Source organism: Drosophila virilis, chromosome 4 (assembly GCF_030788295.1).
Source record: "Drosophila virilis strain 15010-1051.87 chromosome 4, Dvir_AGI_RSII-ME, whole genome shotgun sequence".
In the NCBI taxonomy this organism is placed as follows: domain Eukaryota; kingdom Metazoa; phylum Arthropoda; class Insecta; order Diptera; family Drosophilidae; genus Drosophila; species Drosophila virilis.
The window spans coordinates 14,555,309-14,573,543 of record NC_091546.1 but is presented as its reverse complement, the minus strand read 5'-3'; the positions used below and the strand labels follow the sequence as shown (position 1 = coordinate 14,573,543).

At 43.5% G+C, this 18,235-nt stretch overlaps 7 protein-coding genes across 8 annotated transcripts; 4 read left to right on the top strand and 3 right to left on the bottom strand.

The window, feature by feature from the left end:
* The first annotated feature begins 60 nt into the window (after positions 1 to 60).
* LOC6628542 (ankyrin repeat domain-containing protein 39) lies at positions 61 to 1,666 on the top strand. The gene is made up of 3 exons (XM_002051818.4): positions 61 to 197; positions 538 to 744; positions 807 to 1,666. Exons 1-3 carry the CDS (start codon positions 95 to 97, stop codon positions 1,043 to 1,045), a joined length of 549 nt encoding a protein of 182 aa, XP_002051854.1. The 5' UTR covers positions 61 to 94; the 3' UTR covers positions 1,046 to 1,666.
* On the bottom strand, positions 1,658 to 5,721 carry LOC6628543 (poly [ADP-ribose] polymerase tankyrase-1). Of its 2 annotated transcripts, none has more exons than XM_002051819.4 (3): positions 5,280 to 5,721; positions 2,734 to 3,960; positions 1,658 to 2,039 (listed from the first exon to the last, which is right to left on the bottom strand). In XM_002051819.4, the coding sequence occupies exons 1-3, from the start codon at positions 5,497 to 5,499 to the stop codon at positions 1,678 to 1,680; spliced, it is 1,809 nt and encodes a 602-aa protein (XP_002051855.1). In that variant the 5' UTR covers positions 5,500 to 5,721; the 3' UTR covers positions 1,658 to 1,677. The 2 variants fall into 2 exon arrangements, with proteins under 2 accessions (XP_002051855.1, XP_070064921.1); XM_070208820.1 differs by lacking the exon at positions 1,658 to 2,039 and adding an exon at positions 2,054 to 2,525.
* Positions 5,722 to 5,814: 93 nt separating this feature from the next.
* Positions 5,815 to 7,300, bottom strand: eIF3h (eukaryotic translation initiation factor 3 subunit h). The gene is made up of 3 exons (XM_002051820.4): positions 7,142 to 7,300; positions 6,239 to 6,916; positions 5,815 to 6,178 (listed from the first exon to the last, which is right to left on the bottom strand). The coding sequence occupies exons 1-3, from the start codon at positions 7,217 to 7,219 to the stop codon at positions 5,921 to 5,923; spliced, it is 1,014 nt and encodes a 337-aa protein (XP_002051856.1). The 5' UTR covers positions 7,220 to 7,300; the 3' UTR covers positions 5,815 to 5,920.
* Positions 7,301 to 7,383: 83 nt separating this feature from the next.
* Positions 7,384 to 9,153, top strand: senju (UDP-galactose transporter senju). The gene is made up of 3 exons (XM_002051821.4): positions 7,384 to 7,682; positions 7,740 to 7,857; positions 7,915 to 9,153. Exons 1-3 carry the CDS (start codon positions 7,598 to 7,600, stop codon positions 8,888 to 8,890), a joined length of 1,179 nt encoding a protein of 392 aa, XP_002051857.1. The 5' UTR covers positions 7,384 to 7,597; the 3' UTR covers positions 8,891 to 9,153.
* A 758-nt stretch (positions 9,154 to 9,911) lies between these two features.
* Positions 9,912 to 10,827, top strand: His3.3A (Histone H3.3A). Its single transcript, XM_002051823.4, has 2 exons — positions 9,912 to 10,305; positions 10,453 to 10,827. Exons 1-2 carry the CDS (start codon positions 10,024 to 10,026, stop codon positions 10,579 to 10,581), a joined length of 411 nt encoding a protein of 136 aa, XP_002051859.1. The 5' UTR covers positions 9,912 to 10,023; the 3' UTR covers positions 10,582 to 10,827.
* Rpn11 (regulatory particle non-ATPase 11) lies at positions 10,795 to 12,804 on the bottom strand. Its single transcript, XM_002051824.3, has 3 exons — positions 12,651 to 12,804; positions 11,815 to 12,586; positions 10,795 to 11,104 (listed from the first exon to the last, which is right to left on the bottom strand). The coding sequence occupies exons 2-3, from the start codon at positions 12,577 to 12,579 to the stop codon at positions 10,943 to 10,945; spliced, it is 927 nt and encodes a 308-aa protein (XP_002051860.1). The 5' UTR covers positions 12,580 to 12,586; positions 12,651 to 12,804; the 3' UTR covers positions 10,795 to 10,942.
* Positions 12,805 to 13,229: 425 nt separating this feature from the next.
* mts (protein phosphatase 2 catalytic subunit mts) lies at positions 13,230 to 17,057 on the top strand. The gene is made up of 4 exons (XM_002051825.4): positions 13,230 to 13,575; positions 15,213 to 15,776; positions 15,859 to 16,049; positions 16,139 to 17,057. Exons 1-4 carry the CDS (start codon positions 13,474 to 13,476, stop codon positions 16,209 to 16,211), a joined length of 930 nt encoding a protein of 309 aa, XP_002051861.1. The 5' UTR covers positions 13,230 to 13,473; the 3' UTR covers positions 16,212 to 17,057.
* Positions 17,058 to 18,235: the final 1,178 nt, after the last annotated feature.

Genomic DNA, 18,235 nt, shown 5'->3' with positions numbered 1-18,235 from the left:
TATCTTTGATCATCTCGTCATCTCGTCACCATCAACAACAAGTTCAGTATAAATCACGATACCTTTGCCAAGCAGTACATCATCATCGGGCAAAATGGACCAGCACAGTGCGGACAATTGCAAGTGCCACAAGCAGGCGCAGCCGGCACAGCAGACGCTCAGCGATATGGACTTCGATCGGGGCATTTGGAATGCAGGTGAGTCAAGCTCTAACGCAGTTCCATTAACACAACAACAGATCTAACTTTAATTGGGTCTTATCATACGTATATGATTCATACAAACATATGTGCAATCTTTTTTGTATACCCAATCGGCGGGTATTATAATTTTAACATCAATATTTCAATAACGGTCCAAAATGCAGATTCCTATATGAAAATGTTTTGATATCTTGGTGAAATCGGGTATTTACCAAGCATCTTACCAATATCAGACTACAATATTGCCAAGTTCATGTAGAAAGTTTCTGTTTTGTTAATGCCACATGGTTATTTCTTCTTCTAAAGCACTCACTAATAAAGATTCTCCCTGTAGCCATATACAACGAGGTGGAGCGAGTGCGTGAGTTCATCAAGAAGGGTCAGGCAATGGCGCGCGACGATTGCGACTACACTGCCCTGCACTATGCGGCGCGCAATGGCAACGAGCAGATCTGCAAGCTGCTGCTGGAGGAGGGCAAAGCGGATGTAAATGCAGTGACCAAGGCGGGCGCCACGGCACTGCATCGTGCTGCCATGATGGGTAATATATATTTAACTATATTTATATATACATACATATAATATATGCATCAAATATTACAGGCCACTTGGACATTGTCAAGCTATTGGCGGAGCAGCCGGCGGCCAATCTGCTGCTGCAAGATGAGTGCGGGCAGAGTGCGTTGCATCGCGCCGCGCTCCGTGGCCAGCTGGAGGTGTGTCGCTATCTGTTGAAGCAGCAGCCGGCACTGAAGCTGCTTAAGGACAACAAGGACAAGATCGCATTTGAGTATATCATGGAGAATGCCAATGATGACTTCAAGCTGCTGCTAAAGCCCTAAACATGGACAAAAATGGAGTAGTCAAATAGATTCTAGACGTTTTGTAGCTCTATAAGTTTGATCTATAATAATGTCCAATTGACCTAAATTTTATGGTATATGTTATCATATTTTTTGTAGGCATATTCTATAGGGCAGTTAGTTCTCATTCGTAATATTTGTATGTATATTTTTTTTTTGTAAGCGCAAAAATGTTTAAAGAGAAACGATACCAATTTCATATTTTATAATTTTTCACAGTTTTCTCTATATAGTTGCCTTTATTGTAAACACGCAGTTAAAGTGTCTTAATTGAATACAAGAATATTGCAAAAGTCAAACTTTGGCATTGTCGAATCTAAAGAACATGTTAAATACATTTAGACTACATATGGGTTATAAATAGATAGATAGATTCCCGCTATGTGCATGCCTAAATGAAATGTTTTTTTATAGTGTGCCCAGAAGATCGTGTACCTTCAACTAGACGCATTCAAATACCCTACATTTTCACATACATACACTACACTAAGGGGCAATATACAAACTATGCATACCTATGCTACATACGTATTATATAATTCTATAAATATATAAATTACTTAAATAAATACCAGAAATCGCACACAATCATTATTTAAATAGATTCGTTGTTAATCCCATAACTCTGGAGATCGTATTAAATGATTAATCGATTGCCTGCCAATCATTGTTGGCACTTCCGCGAATTCGCTGAGATACTTCTTGAGGGTCTGCGGGATGCATAGCTCCTCGTCCACGATGCGCGCCAGCGTTGAGCTCTGCGCCGTGGGCGTATACTTTGAGTGCAGCTGCGGATTTTCCTGCAGTGCCCGTAACAGCTCTTGCCGTATTACCTGGCGGGACAGCGATTGCAGTGGGCGTGGCTGGGTGCTCAACCGACGCATGTCCTGGTCAAAGGTCAAACGGCTGGCTTCGGCTGATTTTGATGTGTCACTCGTATCGGTGGGCGGGGAGAACTTGAAACCAACGTGTCCTGGTAAGCGGAGACAGTCGAAAAAGTAACGAATTGTCAAAAGCAACGAGAGAACATGAGGACGAGTACAGTTGAAATGTGGAACGAGTTCAATTGTGGTAAGAATTTAAATGAGGAACGAGTTGAAATGTGGTAAGAATTGATAAAGTAACGAGTTCAAATGTAGTAAGAATTAAAAAAGGAACGAATTGTAATGAGATTATTTAAAAATCAAAAATATCTGACGAATATGGGAACAATTAAATTGAGATAACAAAAAAAAGATTTTTAGATATGAGAGAAGAGTTTAAAATCCAGACGAGTTAATAAAGGAAGTATGAATGTTTCAATTGATCAGTTATAATACATAGTTATAGGGAAAGAGTTGAAAAGGTGAGAAAACTAAGCATTTGAAAAGAAGACAAGATAAATTGGGATAGGTTTAGGGTTCTACGAGTTGTAACGAGAGAATGTAACGAGTTGAAGGGGAAAGAAGGGTGAATAAAACTGGAATGAAAACATAACGAAAAAATTAAATGTAGCGAGTGAAAATGTAACGAATTCAGGGTGAATAAGATTTGAATGAAAATATAACGAAACTAAGAATTTTAGCGAGTAACATTGAGTGAAATTGTAACGGAAATATAAAATGTAGCGGGTAAAAATGTAACGAATTTCGAGCTGAATCGAAATTGAAAATTGAAAATGAACGTACCCAAGAGTTGAGCAAATGCCAAACTCTGCTGGTTGCAATTGGAGCGCAGCTCATTGACAACATATTCGCAACTGATCTGGGACAGATTACAGCCCTCGCGCAGCAGCAGCTGGGCAATGTCCAGGCGCTGCAGGCTGATGGCACGCGACAGCGGCGTCTCGCTATAGACGAAGCCACAGATGACGGTCGGCGGCTTGCAGCTGTAGAGATCGCGCCGTGCGCTGGCCAGTTTGGCGAGCAGTACACGCAGAATCGGACGAAACGCATTGATATTCTCGACCTGCTGCACGGCGAAGAGCAGCAGGCCCACGTCCTGGGCATCCGTATAGAGGCCCTGGCGACGCTGCAGTTCCGCCTGGTCCAACAGATAGGCGAGCAGCTCGGGCAGCTGCTGGTGTATGGCCAGCATGATGGGCGTTAGATTGTCGGTGTCGCGCGCACTGAGGCTTTCGCCGTGCTGCAGCAGCAGCTCCACCATGTCGCGATCCTCGGCACCCGGCCCCAGGCACTGGTGCAGCAGTTGCTGTGCGGGCAGACGCCGGGCGCCGCGCTTTAGCAGCAGCTCGGCCAGCTGCCGATGCCGGCCAATGGCCGCGAAATAAAGCGCCGTACAGCCCTGCTTGTCCTGGAGATTGATGCGTGCACCGCGATCGATCAGATCCCTGGCCAGATCCTGCAGATTGCACGCAATGGCCACCATCAGCGGCGTCTCGCCCGCATCGTTCGTCTCGTTGATATTGATATTGGTCTGCAGCAGCAGATGTGCCGCATCGCTGCAACGATTCTCGATGGCCAGATGCAGCGCCGTCTTGCCATCGCTCAGAGTCTTCGAGTTGACCAGAGCGCCGTGCTTGATCAGCTGACGGGTCACATCCGCATAGCCGGCGCCCACATGCAGCGGTGTATAGCCCTCGCTGTTGACCACATTGATCGGTGCCTGATGCTTCAGCAGCACCTCGACGCACTCCGCATGCCCCCAGGCGGCGGCATAGTGCAGCGGCGTGGCCAGATCCGAGTCGTACAGATGTGGATCCTGTTCGCGGCAGCTGGCGCAGCATTGCGTCAGAAATTCACCCGTACTCTCGAAGGTCTTGGCATAGTAATGATATAGCTGGGAATCGTCGCCGCCTTCGTGCTCCGAACAGCTTACGCCCTCGAACTCGTCCACCCATTCCAGCTTCTCCATGCCCTCCGGCGTGCTCTCCATCTCCAACGTATCCGTCTGAGCTAGAAGCAAATCACCAGTTGACAGTTTTTTTCATTCCCATTCATTTAAGTAGAAATTTCACAGCTCGTCTCTGACAGTTACTCCAACGCCCAAACAACCTGAGTTCCAACCGACGGCAGCTGGTCAACTAAAAAAATATTCACAGAGCCAAAAGAACATTCAGGTGCATTATCAGTGGGCCACACCTGAGCTAGCCCAACACCTCAACCGGTTCTCTCCCTCTCTCTGTCTCGCTTTCTCCCCTACCCAGACAATGTTTACGAATTTTTCCATTTTCTCGCCTTCGTTTTTCGACATCAGTTTTGTAATTTGGGTCATTGACGGTGCTACACTCAGCGAAAAAATCGATAACATTTTAAAATATGTTGTAATCATTAGAAAAATTTTCATATTTGATATATAGAGGAATTCTCCAGTAATTCAACAAAAATAATCTTAAATATAAAAGAAATTTTTTAATATCAAAGAAAATTTGCCCCTGTTTTTCTCCAAGTGTATGCTACAATTTTGAGTAACATTAGGCTGATGGATCTGATCAGCTGCCAGGAACTACCCTCGAACCTTAAGGATGGAGGGCTTGGACATGATCAAACGCCGTAAATAAGTTTTATGGAATTATTTTCAGTGCTAATTTCATTAAAATTTAGAAATTCCTTAAAATGTATAAATATGTACTATAGGTAAATTTGTTAGAGCAAATTATTAATAATAATTAATTATTTTAGAAGCTGCCTGTAAAATTTGACTGTAGCTTTAAAAACCTGAAAGATTTGCTCAAAATCGATTCTTATCGATTGCTTGGAAATGGGGAGAATTATCGCTTATCGAAAATAAACTCGTTCAAGACTCTAGCTCTTCTAGGCTCCGAGCTTAACGGGTTCATAAATACGGTCAAACGGAGGAAGATGGCTAGATCGACTCGTCTATTGTTGCTGATCAAGAATATATATACTTTATGGGATCGGAGATGCTTCCGTTTGCCTATATTCTTTCCATTTTGAATGGGTTCAGGGTATACAAAACTTAAAAAACCGCTAGAAAATTACAAGACTGCGAGAAATTCTCATAACTGAAAGCCCTATTTTTTTTTTTCAAAAACAAATTGCAAATTTTTTTCAATATAAAATGTTTCAACAATTTGTGCAAAATTAGAAAATATTTTATGCCAACAACAAAGCAAAGAAAGGTCAAACATTTGCTATGAAAAATGGCAACAAAGAGATTTGGGGAGGATTGGAACACTTGGAATACCACCCCCCCATTGATTTTCTTTGACCAGCTGTTGCCCACAAAAGCGAAACACTCAAGCTTAACTTACACTGATGATAGAGATTCAGCTGAGGTTCCTCACAGGATTGGACCAGTAGCTCCAGCAGCTCGGCATCGCCAAGCAGCGCCGCGGTGCCAACAGCCGTGCGGCCGCATGTGGATGAGACGTATGTGGCCTGGGCACCTTCGAGGATGCAGTTGAGTGCCTGGCCAAAATCGCCGCTGTGGACGGCGCTCAGCAAACGCTCGTTGAGATCATAGGACAGCATTTTGCCATGGGGCCAGAAGTGTTAGCAAATTCGCAGCAAATCCAAATGGCAAATGAAAAAAATAAACAAAAATGCGCACGCACTGATTGCCGTGGAAAAATGATTAAGACTGTCCGGAAAAGCGCACGAAAAGAGACTAAATGAATTAAGGCACCGAACTATGGAAAACCCACCACCCGGGGTGGCATACGCTCCGCAGGAGAGCCAAGAGAGAGAGAGAGAGAGGAAGAGAGAGAGGGAGAGTCAAGAGAGAGAGAGAGAGAGGAAGAGAGAGAGGGAGAGTCAAGAGAGAGGGCGAGTAAAAATAGATGAGAATTCGCTCAGCTGTGGCACGTTGCATTTACACACAGCTACAAAGTTTGGGGTTTATTGTTGCGTCTCGATATAAAAAGACTCGCTATCAATTTAAACATTAACTAAACTACTTGATCTCCTTGGTTTCCTTGGCGTTCTGCAGCGATTCCGTGATGAAAAGTTTAGCCAGCGACTGAGAGCAGAATTGTGCAATATGCTGGGCATGCGTATTGATTTGGCCAGAGGTAATGGTGGCCGTTAACCTTGCCGGCACCGGCATGGGCCGGAACTGCTTAATCACCTCCTCCTCGGGCACCGTGGGTTCACCCTTCGAGGTGCGCACAGCATTCTCGGCAGCCAGTTTGGCCAGAGCACGATGTTTTTCCTGTTCATCAATTACCAAAATTGAAATAGAGCATTTTCAAGAGGGAATGAACATGTTTACCGTGTCCTGCTTGAAGACGACCTGCTGGTACTTGTTGTAGCGCACAGCCTCCTGGTAGAGCTCATCCACACGCTCGATCAGGCTACGCATATGGTTCTCCAGCACGGAAGCGGTGCCCAGATCCAGAAAATTGTGTCCCTTATCCTCGGGCAGCAGTTCGTTCAGCTCACTCATCATAATGTTGGTCAGCGGCGAGTTCTTAATGACAATGGGTATCTCGGCAAACAAGCTCTCATAGCCAACCTTCAGGGTGCGGAATGCCTCGGGCGTAAAATCGCCATCCTTATACATTTGTATGGCCTGCGGTGTCAGGCGATAGGCCTTCAAGCACAAAAAGCCGCGCGACGACTTCTGTGTGTCGTAGACAACCACGACGGACTCCTCAATGCTGGTCTGGTAATGATACTGCGATTCGAGCAGCGCCAGCGACAGGCTGTTGCCTACATCGGAGCTCTGGTACCAGCCCACATGCAAGTGGTCGACGTTGACGCGACGCAGACGACGCATCACGGTTAGCTGATACATCTCCTCGTCCATTGTCTCATCGCCGCTCTTGGGAAATGGAAAACAATTGGTGATTTCCAGGCACTTGTCCACAACCAGACCGAGCAGTGCGCCCTGAGCCAAATCCATGTTGCTCGATTCCTCATGGCAGTGCTTAACCATTTTCATGACGGCCTAAAAGGCAGACAAACACGTAAGTATATATTTATTTAATTTGGAATCTTTCTCAGCGGCTCTTTTGGCATTTGTCATCGCTGTCTCACTCTCACGCACACACACTCAAACAAACAAGATGCCCAGGCGCAGCGCGTGGCACTTAACACTTCTTTCAGTGCACTTTATTGTAAATACTTTAAGTCCGACACTTGACGGAATCGATGCAGTTTATTTCCAACTTACCAGGCCATCGCATTGTACATAATTAATGGTATTATCTGAATCCTCAGTGCGAGCATGACGAGCCCCGCGGTTTGCCATTTTGACGACGACGAAGAAGAAAAGACGTGATGTTGGCCGCACACATACACATATACGCAGCACAGAAACTACGTTGCCCAACACTAGTACGCACGAATCAATTTTGCAACACTCTCGACTATCAGCTGTTACGCCGACTGCGATAACAAATAAAACAACAACAACAGCAACCAAAAAAAAAAAAAAAAAAACAACAGTTTTTGTTTATCTCAGTTACTTTAAGAAAATTAAATTGCTTAACGTGTCAGAATTCGGACGAAACAAGCGGGACAGATTGCATCGTCGACGCTTGAGTCGAAACTTCAGCAAGCGCTCCAACTAGTTAGTCGCGACTTGAGACGCTGGCAAGCACAACGAAAAAGAGAGCGCGGCCCCAAAATGACGGCTAATTGGCGTGAATTGTTTCCCACCAAACTGACCTTTATCATATTTCTGCTGTACATGTCATTATTTATTGGTCAAGGTAAGTGTATTATGGTATGGCAGAGATCACACACTAATGTGTTACACCAATTGGCAGGCATCTTTGTGACCGCATCGCAGGAATCGAACAATTCCTATAGCTATAATACCGTGACCGTGGTTCTGCTGACGGAAGTCTTTAAGCTCATAGTTTCGACGTGCCTCTATTGCAGAGAGTAAGTGGAAGCGCCTATTTGGGGCATGCAACTAACTCTCAACTCTCTTCCGTACAGAAACAATCTGCGCTCCTTGGCGCGCGACGTGCACAAGGATCGGAACGTGCTGGCGCTTTACATGGTGCCCGCGTTCCTCTATTGTCTGTACAATAATTTAGCCTTTGTGAATCTCGCCACATTCGATCCCACCACATATTATTTGCTGCTGCAGCTGCGCGTCGTCGTCACCGGCATACTCTTTCAAATCATATTCAAAAAGTATTTGTCACAGCGCCAATGGATCTCATTGATACTGCTCACACTTGGCTGCATGCTGAAGCAGGTGGACCTCAACAGCTTCTACAATGATGCCAACGATGATAGCGAAGCAGCGGCCATACAGGGCGTGGCCGTTGCAAATGCCACGCAAGCGAATGCCAAGGCGCTGGCCAAAAATATGACCGGCTTTGATTTTAGCATTAGCGCCGTCTTTATACTGGCCCAGACCATATGCTCCTGTCTGGCGGGCGTCTACAACGAATATCTGCTCAAGGACAAAGGCGCCGATGTTAATATTTTTGTGCAAAACGTATTCATGTACCTGGACTCGATTATCTGCAATGCGGTCATATTGCTGTTGCGCGGCGAACTGCTGGACGCATTCAGTGGCCACAATCTGGGCAGCATTATGCGCTTCAGTGTGCTCATCATAATTGTCAACAATGCCGCCATCGGCATTGTGACCAGCTTCTTCCTAAAGTACATGAACTCAATACTCAAGACATTTGCGAGCGCCTTGGAGCTGCTCTTTACGGCCGTGCTATGCTACTTTCTCTTCGCCATACCCATCTATTTGAACACAGCACTGGCCATTGCTGTCGTCTCGTATGCCATATATTTGTATACACAAAGTCCGGTTGTGAATCTGGGCAAGGTGCGTCCCTTGGCGACCATCAGCGAGGCCACCGCCAAGTCCAACCCTAAGGAAAAGGAAGACAAACGCAAGCTGCTGGATGAGCAGGGCGACACAGACCTGGATATGGATATTGTCTAGTAAAATAGTTGGTAGTCTTCAAATGTAAATAGAGCTTGTCGGCATTGTGTCTTTGTCTGGAAAAGTGCCTCCCATGGTTGAGAACGTTGGCGAACGTGCAATTTGAGTTCGTGTGTGTACACGTTTCTTGTAGGTATGTGTATATAGCATTTCCCTTCTAGATATTACCATTACTTTTTAAAAATATAAACGAACACCATTACATAAAAAAAAGCAAAACAAAAACAAAAGAACAGCATTAAAATATGATAAGAAATTGACAAGCTTTGGAATGTCTATTTTATTTTGCGATTTTGTGGAACATTTTACATTTCGGCACGTGGTGGTGATTTTCGGGCTTGCAGAGCGATTTGTGTGCTCTTATATCCATGAAATTTAATGTAGTCGGCACACCCTGCCAAGTGCTGATCCATTTGCTCCGCCGGCAAGCGATGTGTGGCATTATATTTACAAACAGCCAGCGGAGGTCCTTTGTAATTGCGCACACACTTCACAATATGACCGGGCATTCTAAACAGCAAAATACGATGCTGTTCATTATATGGACAAATGCCATACTCCGAGTCAGACATTTCGAATGCTAGCAACGAATAGATAAGCACTAAATTGTATATTTTCATATAACTTAAATAACCGTAGATAGCCAAAATTGAAAGTACCGCTACTTTACAGCTAGAGATGCATGGTCAGAAGAGCATGTTGTAATCGACAGGAGGCGACTCTAGGCGCTATCGATACTATTTTTGGGATATATGCGATGCCAGTACAAGTTCGGAGATACTATAATTATTAAAAACTAAGCTACTTCAATTAACCAGCTGTTAAGCTATGCATGAAATATGCGAATATAATTCTTATAGTAACAAATACTTAGTAAATATTATTTAAATTCATACTTACCTTACCTTACCTTCAAAAATACTCCGTTTCGATAGTTTTCCAATTTTTCTTCTTTCACCTCTAATCGATACTCCTCAAATGCAGAAAACAATCCAGCAGTATCGGCTCCGCTCGACCCCTCGCTCTTCATTCGTTGAAAGCGTTTCGTACAGTTCGGACGTCGCTTTTGCCGAGAGAAAAATAGTGCTACAATTGCAGTAATTGTGAAAAAAGAGAATTTTCCGCTATAAATAATGGCACGTACCAAGCAAACAGCTCGCAAATCGACGGGTGGAAAGGCGCCCCGCAAACAATTGGCCACCAAGGCTGCCCGCAAGTCGGCACCATCCACGGGCGGTGTAAAGAAGCCTCATCGCTATCGCCCTGGCACGGTGGCATTGAGAGAAATTCGTCGTTACCAGAAGTCCACAGAGCTGCTTATCCGCAAGCTGCCATTCCAGCGCTTGGTTCGTGAAATTGCCCAAGATTTCAAGACCGATTTGCGTTTCCAGTCGGCCGCCATCGGCGCATTGCAGGTAAGCAAATTGGCGGGAACGAGCAAAAATGGTGGGAATATGTCATGGCAGCAGCTGTCTATGAAAAGGGGGGTGGGGGGCCTGGGGCTATTTCATGCCATCATGTAATGAGGAATTTAATCACATAAAATCGCATTTGCATTGCAGGAAGCATCCGAGGCCTATTTGGTTGGTCTGTTCGAGGATACAAATTTGTGCGCCATTCATGCCAAGCGTGTGACCATCATGCCCAAGGATATACAGTTGGCCAGACGCATCCGTGGCGAGCGCGCCTAAACAACGTGTCCGCCATCTTTAATTAGAAACGCAGCGCAGTTGCTGCCGCTGACAAATACAACAACAAAGACAACATCGACGTCAGCGTCGCTGCCAAATGCAGCTGCTGCGGCTGCTTAGCCTTAAGTTTTATAAGATTTCTAATACTTAAAATATAAGTAATTCATCAAATAACTATGCAAAATTTGGTCGGTATAATAAAAGTACATTCAATTGTTTTATGAAAAACTTTGCTCAAAACGAAAACGCAGTTTTTATTTTACTTCTGTGTTAGTGTGTGGGTATTGGTAGATTGTATGGATGTGATTTATGTTTTTTTGGGGGTTGGTTTTTGTTTTCCTTTGTTGTAGCAAATGCAATTTTATTTAAAGACAATTGTGTCCAGCATAGCTCCTAAGCACTGTACAATATTATTTTGCATGACCTTATCAACTTTCTCTTCCAAATGCCGTTTTGGGTCCTGTTTGCCCACATTCTTGATCGCCAGCTGCTCTGGTGTCATTTTCTCCTCATCCTCGAGTGACTGTAATAGAAAATTCGGGATTAATTGAGAACTTAGATGCACACACATGTATACATGTATATGTATATATATATGTACATATGTATATGTATATAAGCGTATTGCATGCATGTGTTTGTACACCTTCTGTTTATCAACACTGAAACTAAGGCATCTTATCTGCGCAGGCAATTAAAACATTAATAAATGGAAAGAAGCAGGGGTATATACGTTTACGTTACGATATAATCAATTTAAATGTCAACATAATTGGGTACATTTTCCTAATTGAATAATTGCAATTATTCATTGCATTCCTAATGAATAATTGCATATCATATGACTCAAAATAGGTTATAAATCGAAAATGACCTTGAATAACAACCATATATGGTAATTTAAAAAATGACTCAGATAATATTAGCAAATTGATTGGTTTTAGTCTTCTATGGGTAGGCCCAGTTGTTAAAGCGAGACAACACGTTAGCCAAATTGAAAATTCAAAAATTTAGTAGTTCATATTGCTGACTCAAGGAACTAGTTCAATGGTAAGAATCAAATTTGGCTGCAAATGCAATTTTGATTGGTTCAGAGATGCCACCTGGCGAAAATATACACTTTTAAATATATGGCAAGGATATAAAGCTAAATATTAAACTGCCATTGGGGAAATGGACTCAAACAAGACAAGAAGTATATATAGTTTCTATGTAAATATAAAAAGCACTTACCTTGTTATAGTTCTTGGCCAAATCGAGCATTTCAGCCACTGTATCCTCATTTATAGAGCAGTGCTCGTTGTAGTCGGCGAGTGTTAGTCCATCCTTCCAGGACTTTTTGTGCAAATTCAGAAGCATTTTCTGCTCCAGCTCGTTCTTGCGGTAGTTAATGCTAATCGAATAATAGTGACGATTCAGGCCATGGATCAGTGCCTGCACGGATGGCTTCTGCAAGTGTCCCAAATTCGAGGTAGTCTGGCGCGGCTCCTGACCGAGCACCAGCATATTCGGATTAATCAGGCGGAAGGCATCGATGACCACTTTGCCCTTGACAGACTGTATGGGATCAACAACAACGGCCACGGCACGTTCTGATAGTGCTTCAAAGGATTGCTGCGTGTTGATATCTACACCGGATAGCCAGCAGCCAAAGCCAGGATGTGAATGATACCAGCCGACAACCATTTCGGGTCGCCCCGTCTGCTTAAGCATGTCCAACATTTTGGCCTGGAAAACGGGATCGACGGCCTCCACACTGACGCCCGTGCCTGTCTGTGGCATGGCAAACACATCAATAACCTGGACAGTGTAGTCATCCACAAATTCGCCCAGCATCAGACCCATCACCTCCATGGGCACACCAGCACGACCGTGCTTCAGCATTTTTAACAGCGCCAAAGATGAGATGTATACCTGCTCAGCGGTGTCCACGACGGGCGCATCTGTTGGTGGTGCGGCCTGTGGCATAGCGCCGCCTAAACGTAGCAAACGGTCCATGATGCGACTGCAAAATTGTTGGTGGTCCTGTAAGCGGGGCGCACGAAACAACGGCACAATCGAGCACTCACCTTGTGGGTGTTTAAACAACGTGTATTTCTTGAATTGTTTTTAATTTTACTTAATTTAAGTAGAATTTTGCTTGCGGCAGCAACAAACACAAAGCAGCTCTTGCTCTTACTTTTTTTTGACAGTCAGCGTCGGCAAAGTGCAAGTAATACTTGAATTATCGATACAATCGTAAAGTGCAACACTGCCACAACAGCTGTGCTCGCAATTTTGCGTTAACATGGCGCATACATTTCTGCGTTAACAGCTCCGCCAGCTTATCGAAAGTGGTCTGCTGTTAATGGAGCCCACTGTTAACTCAAGATTGCGCATGCGATTATTCAAAATCAACAAGTGCATGCTGAACGCAAGCTGTATTGCCAAATAGCAATATTATCAGTAAACCGAGCGTCTAAAGAAATATTGATAGTCTAAGGAGCATCAGTATGTGGTGGCCGACCGATATTTCAGTATCGATAGGTTGCATGGGACATTTATGTAATGTAATTGCATTACACTGTTATTAAACATTCAGCGATACATCGACAACATTAGCAGCGCATGCTTGTTATCGATAACTTTAAGAAATTAATTATTCATCTATCTCTACATCTCAGTCTCTCCTTCGTATTTTACTTTGTGTCGTCGTCGCTTTTGTGAACAAAAAATACGAGAAAAAGTTAGAGGCAACGAAATTTTGCTTCAGCATTTTGAGCAAAATTTCAAGAAACAAGTGCAACACAGCTAGCAACTCACTGCAGATTTTGTTTTGTATCCCCGTCGTGAACAAAAGCCGTCAAAATTGAGTCGACAAAGATTGACGAGACTTTTCCTCCAACAACTGCTATGGAGGATAAAGCAACAACAAAAGATCTAGATCAATGGATTGAGCAGTTAAACGAATGCAATCAATTGACAGAAACACAAGTTCGCACCCTTTGCGATAAGGTAAGGAATCGTCAGCTTGCCTTCATACCCCGTAAAAAAACGATTTAAAAATAATTTTCATCATCATCGCTTGTGACTCTTGGCAATTTGGCCAATGATGTGTGTATTTTTCTCTCGCTCATGAATCATGATGCGTCGCCATATTGGTGAATTCCAACAGCCAAGCGCCGCTATGCTTATCGTGCGTGCAAGCAGGATGCCAATAAGTGTTGCGTGTATGTGCGAATGCGACAAATCGATTGCTCGCCGCCTAGGCCAGAATATATTTCGTTTTTTTTTCCTTCTCATCTTTTTTTTTTTTTATTTCATTATATAGCGTTTGTTTAATTAATGATAATGGCAAACTTGCCTACTTGTTCCTCTATAAGAGAATAAAAAGAAATTGCAACAACCTTGCTTCGTCCCTCTGACCGTACCTGCGTCACACCGCCTAAGTAAATATTACTTAATGTTGTTTGTGTGTTGGTGTGTGCTGTGCTCTTAGAATATGTATCTATGTATGTATGCATGCACCGTACAAACTCACGCACACTTGTTCGAACAATATTGAATTCAATTAAACAAATTAATAAAAAGCTCACGCGTATAGATATTTCACACCAAAACGCTCATCGATATCAATTATTTAGAATTTGCGCTAATTTCACCGTTGACGCGGGGCCTTTTTCGCTCTCGCCCCATTTCGATTTCGAGGCCCTCCAAGAAGTGGGGTTATGTTTGCGTCACTCGAAATATTTTGTTGTGCCCAATTGTTCTATACTCTCCTCTCCTCTCCTTTGGCGGGGTGTGCGGAGCGCCGCTCGTCGTTATGCCAAAAAGACATGTATAGATTGTTCTAGCGGAAGCGGACGCGCTGAATGCCTCCGACAAGGCAACATGGCTAACAAAAAAAAAAATAAAACCAATTTAAATTGGTTCAAATAAATCTCTCGGTATTGCGCCGGGCACCACCACCCGGAAACATATCTTTCACACGTCATGTCTCATTCATCAGCAGCAAACAAAATTATGCTATAAACAAAATACACATTATGCACATATACAAACAGTGAAAGCTCATGTTGGGCGAACAGCCATGCACCCGGTCGGTCAATGCCGAGGCAGAAGTCTGCCCAAAAGCTATGTCGAGGCAATAAAAAGAAAACACTGGCATAGAGTCTTACAAGAGATCTGCTCGGTTCGAATCCCTTCAACTCGATTCCAATTATCGCAGTCATTCCATTTTCACTGAGTAATTTCATCCAACAGATTCCGAAGCCTTCCTGCTGATATCCTAGAGCACGTCATCCATCCAGGTCTTGAGTCCAACTCTCCATCTCCATCCAAACTTTTACATATACTTTCCAAATGTCTTGGCTTCAAATTTTCTGAGCTGAAAGTCTTGTGAAATGTTAGCTGGAAAAGTTTGTTGTCCTCTCCAGGATTCGTTTTCAGGTTAAGCTAAGGACTTTTTCCGCGGCTGTTGGGCTGTTCGTCATTGGAGCTTTCAGAGTATATAACTTTCATATATATATATATATATATATATATATATATATATATAATCAGCTGTTATCATACCTTATCGTCAATTGGAGCTTTTGTTGTGTATATGCAAAATGAGATAAACTAATTTATTTTGATATTTCTGTTTGCAGGCAAAAGAAATTCTTTCAAAGGAATCCAATGTGCAGGAGGTCAAATGTCCCGTCACCGTGTGCGGAGATGTTCACGGACAGTTTCACGATCTGATGGAACTGTTCCGGATAGGCGGCAAATCGCCCGATACAAATTATTTATTTATGGGCGACTATGTAGATCGTGGCTACTATTCGGTGGAGACGGTCACATTGCTGGTATCGCTAAAGGTTCGCTACCGGGAGCGCATCACCATTCTGCGCGGCAATCACGAATCGCGCCAGATAACACAGGTGTATGGCTTCTATGATGAATGCCTGCGCAAGTATGGCAATGCGAATGTGTGGAAGTATTTTACCGATTTGTTCGACTACTTGCCATTGACGGCGCTGGTGGATGGCCAAATCTTTTGCCTGCACGGCGGCCTCAGTCCGTCAATTGATAGCTTGGATCATATACGGGCATTGGATCGCTTGCAGGAGGTGCCCCACGAGGGACCCATGTGCGATTTGCTCTGGTCCGATCCCGATGACAGGGGTGGCTGGGGCATTTCGCCCCGTGGAGCTGGCTACACCTTTGGACAGGTAAACGAATACCGTTTGCATTTAACCGGACTATCTGGTGTGCTAATTAATTGATTTTTCCGCCTTCTGTTCTGCCTTATAGGATATATCAGAAACATTTAACAATACAAACGGCCTTACACTGGTCTCGCGCGCACATCAGCTGGTCATGGAGGGCTATAACTGGTGTCATGATCGCAACGTTGTCACAATATTCTCAGCGCCAAACTATTGCTACAGATGCGGCAATCAGGCGGCACTCATGGAACTGGATGATTCACTTAAATTTTCATTGTACGTCTATATAGATTATATAGTATTGATAATCATGTGTAATCTAACTATAATTTCGCTCTCTCTTCTTCTCTCTCCCCCATGCACAGCCTACAATTTGATCCCGCACCGCGACGCGGCGAGCCACACGTAACGCGAAGAACACCAGATTATTTCCTTTAAGCTGTTTTTGCGCTCGGCACCGAAATGCAGCTTACAACATTTACACACATTATTACATAAAAAAAAAAAGAAAAAGTTTAAAAAAAAATCAACCACAAAAAAAAAAAACAAAAACACAAAAAAAATAAACAAAAAGCAAAAAGTATGTATGGCAAGCCGTTGAAAGAATAACAATAAGAACAACAACAAACTGCAACAACAAACAGAACAACTATCAATAATTATAACGATTTCGATGCATTTTATTGTTGTACCCCAAGACCAAGATCATTTGCGAATGCATACGAGAATGTTGTTCAACAATTGGATATTGGGTGGGGACAAGTTGATATCAGCAGTGCGAGGGCGAATAATACAATCCAATCGAACCTACCAACCCAGCAACAACACCAACAACTACAACACCAACAACTACAACTACAACAACAACTACAACTACTTAGCTAAATTTGTTAATTTATAAAATAACGAACTAAGCGTCGCAAGCAGCAGCAGCAGCAGCAGAAGCCAGACATGATGGATGGATGTGAATGTGAATGTGGCGGGAAAGGCCTAGAACCGACGGGGGGTTGGGTGGGTTTTGTTTTTTTTTTTCGTTTTTGACATTGGACCTACAACATTTTTGGACAGGACACGGCGGACACACATTAGCAGGACGACAAAAAAAAAAAAATAGCGACAGCAGCGAGGAACCTTTTGGGGCGGGGGAAGGTGTCGTCTGAGCAACAGCGGGCGGTTCAGCGCTTCGAAAAAAATAAATAAGGAATATATAAAATAAAAAAAAACAAAATATTAATAATACTGATTACAATTAAAAAAAAAAAAAACAAGAAAAAACAAAAACAACATAATATTTAAAAAAAAAAACAAAAGCGAGAAGAAACCCATGCAAAAATTTATTCAGTAAATTGTGCCCGTTTTCACTTTTACTGCACAAAAAAAAAAAAACAAAACATCAAGTTTCATATTTTGCTTTTTCAATCGAATAAAAACAAAAAATAATCAACGGTTGCACATTTTTTTTTTAAATTTACGCAGTGAAAGTGAATGCAGGCACAAGCCTGATTATAAATTAAGTTCATATGTAACTTTAATATTAATAAAAAAACAAAAACAAACAAAATGCGCGTGTGAACAGGAAGCTGTGCATCAAAAACAACAACAACAACAAGCGATAGCAGACGAAGAGCAACTGCAGGAAGAGCGCGCTTAAGCTAAGAGAGCGCGCTTTTGGAAATTTGCTGCTGGCAATGCTGGCGCGCTGAGCGCTGAACCAACGGCATTTTTGCGCCAGTGTGCATGCGAGCGTGAGAGCGCCAACAGGCAGAGCCGCGCACGCTGCTGTTGCCCCTTAATTGAGACCTAGCCTAGCCACGCCAAGGAGCCAGAAGCCAAAAGTCAAAATTGTGCCCAATAAACAACAACAAGACGTAAATCAGAAATCTGAGTGCTGCATATTAGTCACACGCACAGGATTCACACACACACACACGGCACACACACACACACATGAATTCACATATCAAAAATATGTCAGGCTCTCAAGTACCGCAAAAAAAAAAACTTGCCAGCAACACCTACGGAGCGCCGCCATCTATCATGCGGCAGCATGTGGCATGGCTTGTGGAGGGAGGTAATTGTCACTGGCTGGTGGGGTTTGGGGGCGGCTGCTGTTATATTTTATTTTTTTATTTTTTTGGGGCGGTCGACGTCAACTGCGGCTGCGACAGCGACGGCGACAGCGACAGCGACAGCTACTGCGATGTATGCGACATGGAAAATCCATTATCACGAAGTGAATTTTTACTGAAAAATTTACATAGCCGCGAGCGCCCCCAACCCCCTTCGGCTCCCCGGACCCCCGAAAAGTGCTTCCCTGCTGAACCGCCCGCATGCATATAAATGTGAAAATAAATCCTGAGTGCGTGTACAGATGCGCTGCAAAGGATGCTGAATAAACACAACAACAATAACAACTAAGAATTGAACTGTTCGAGGTTGACAGACGCGAAGATACCCTGTAT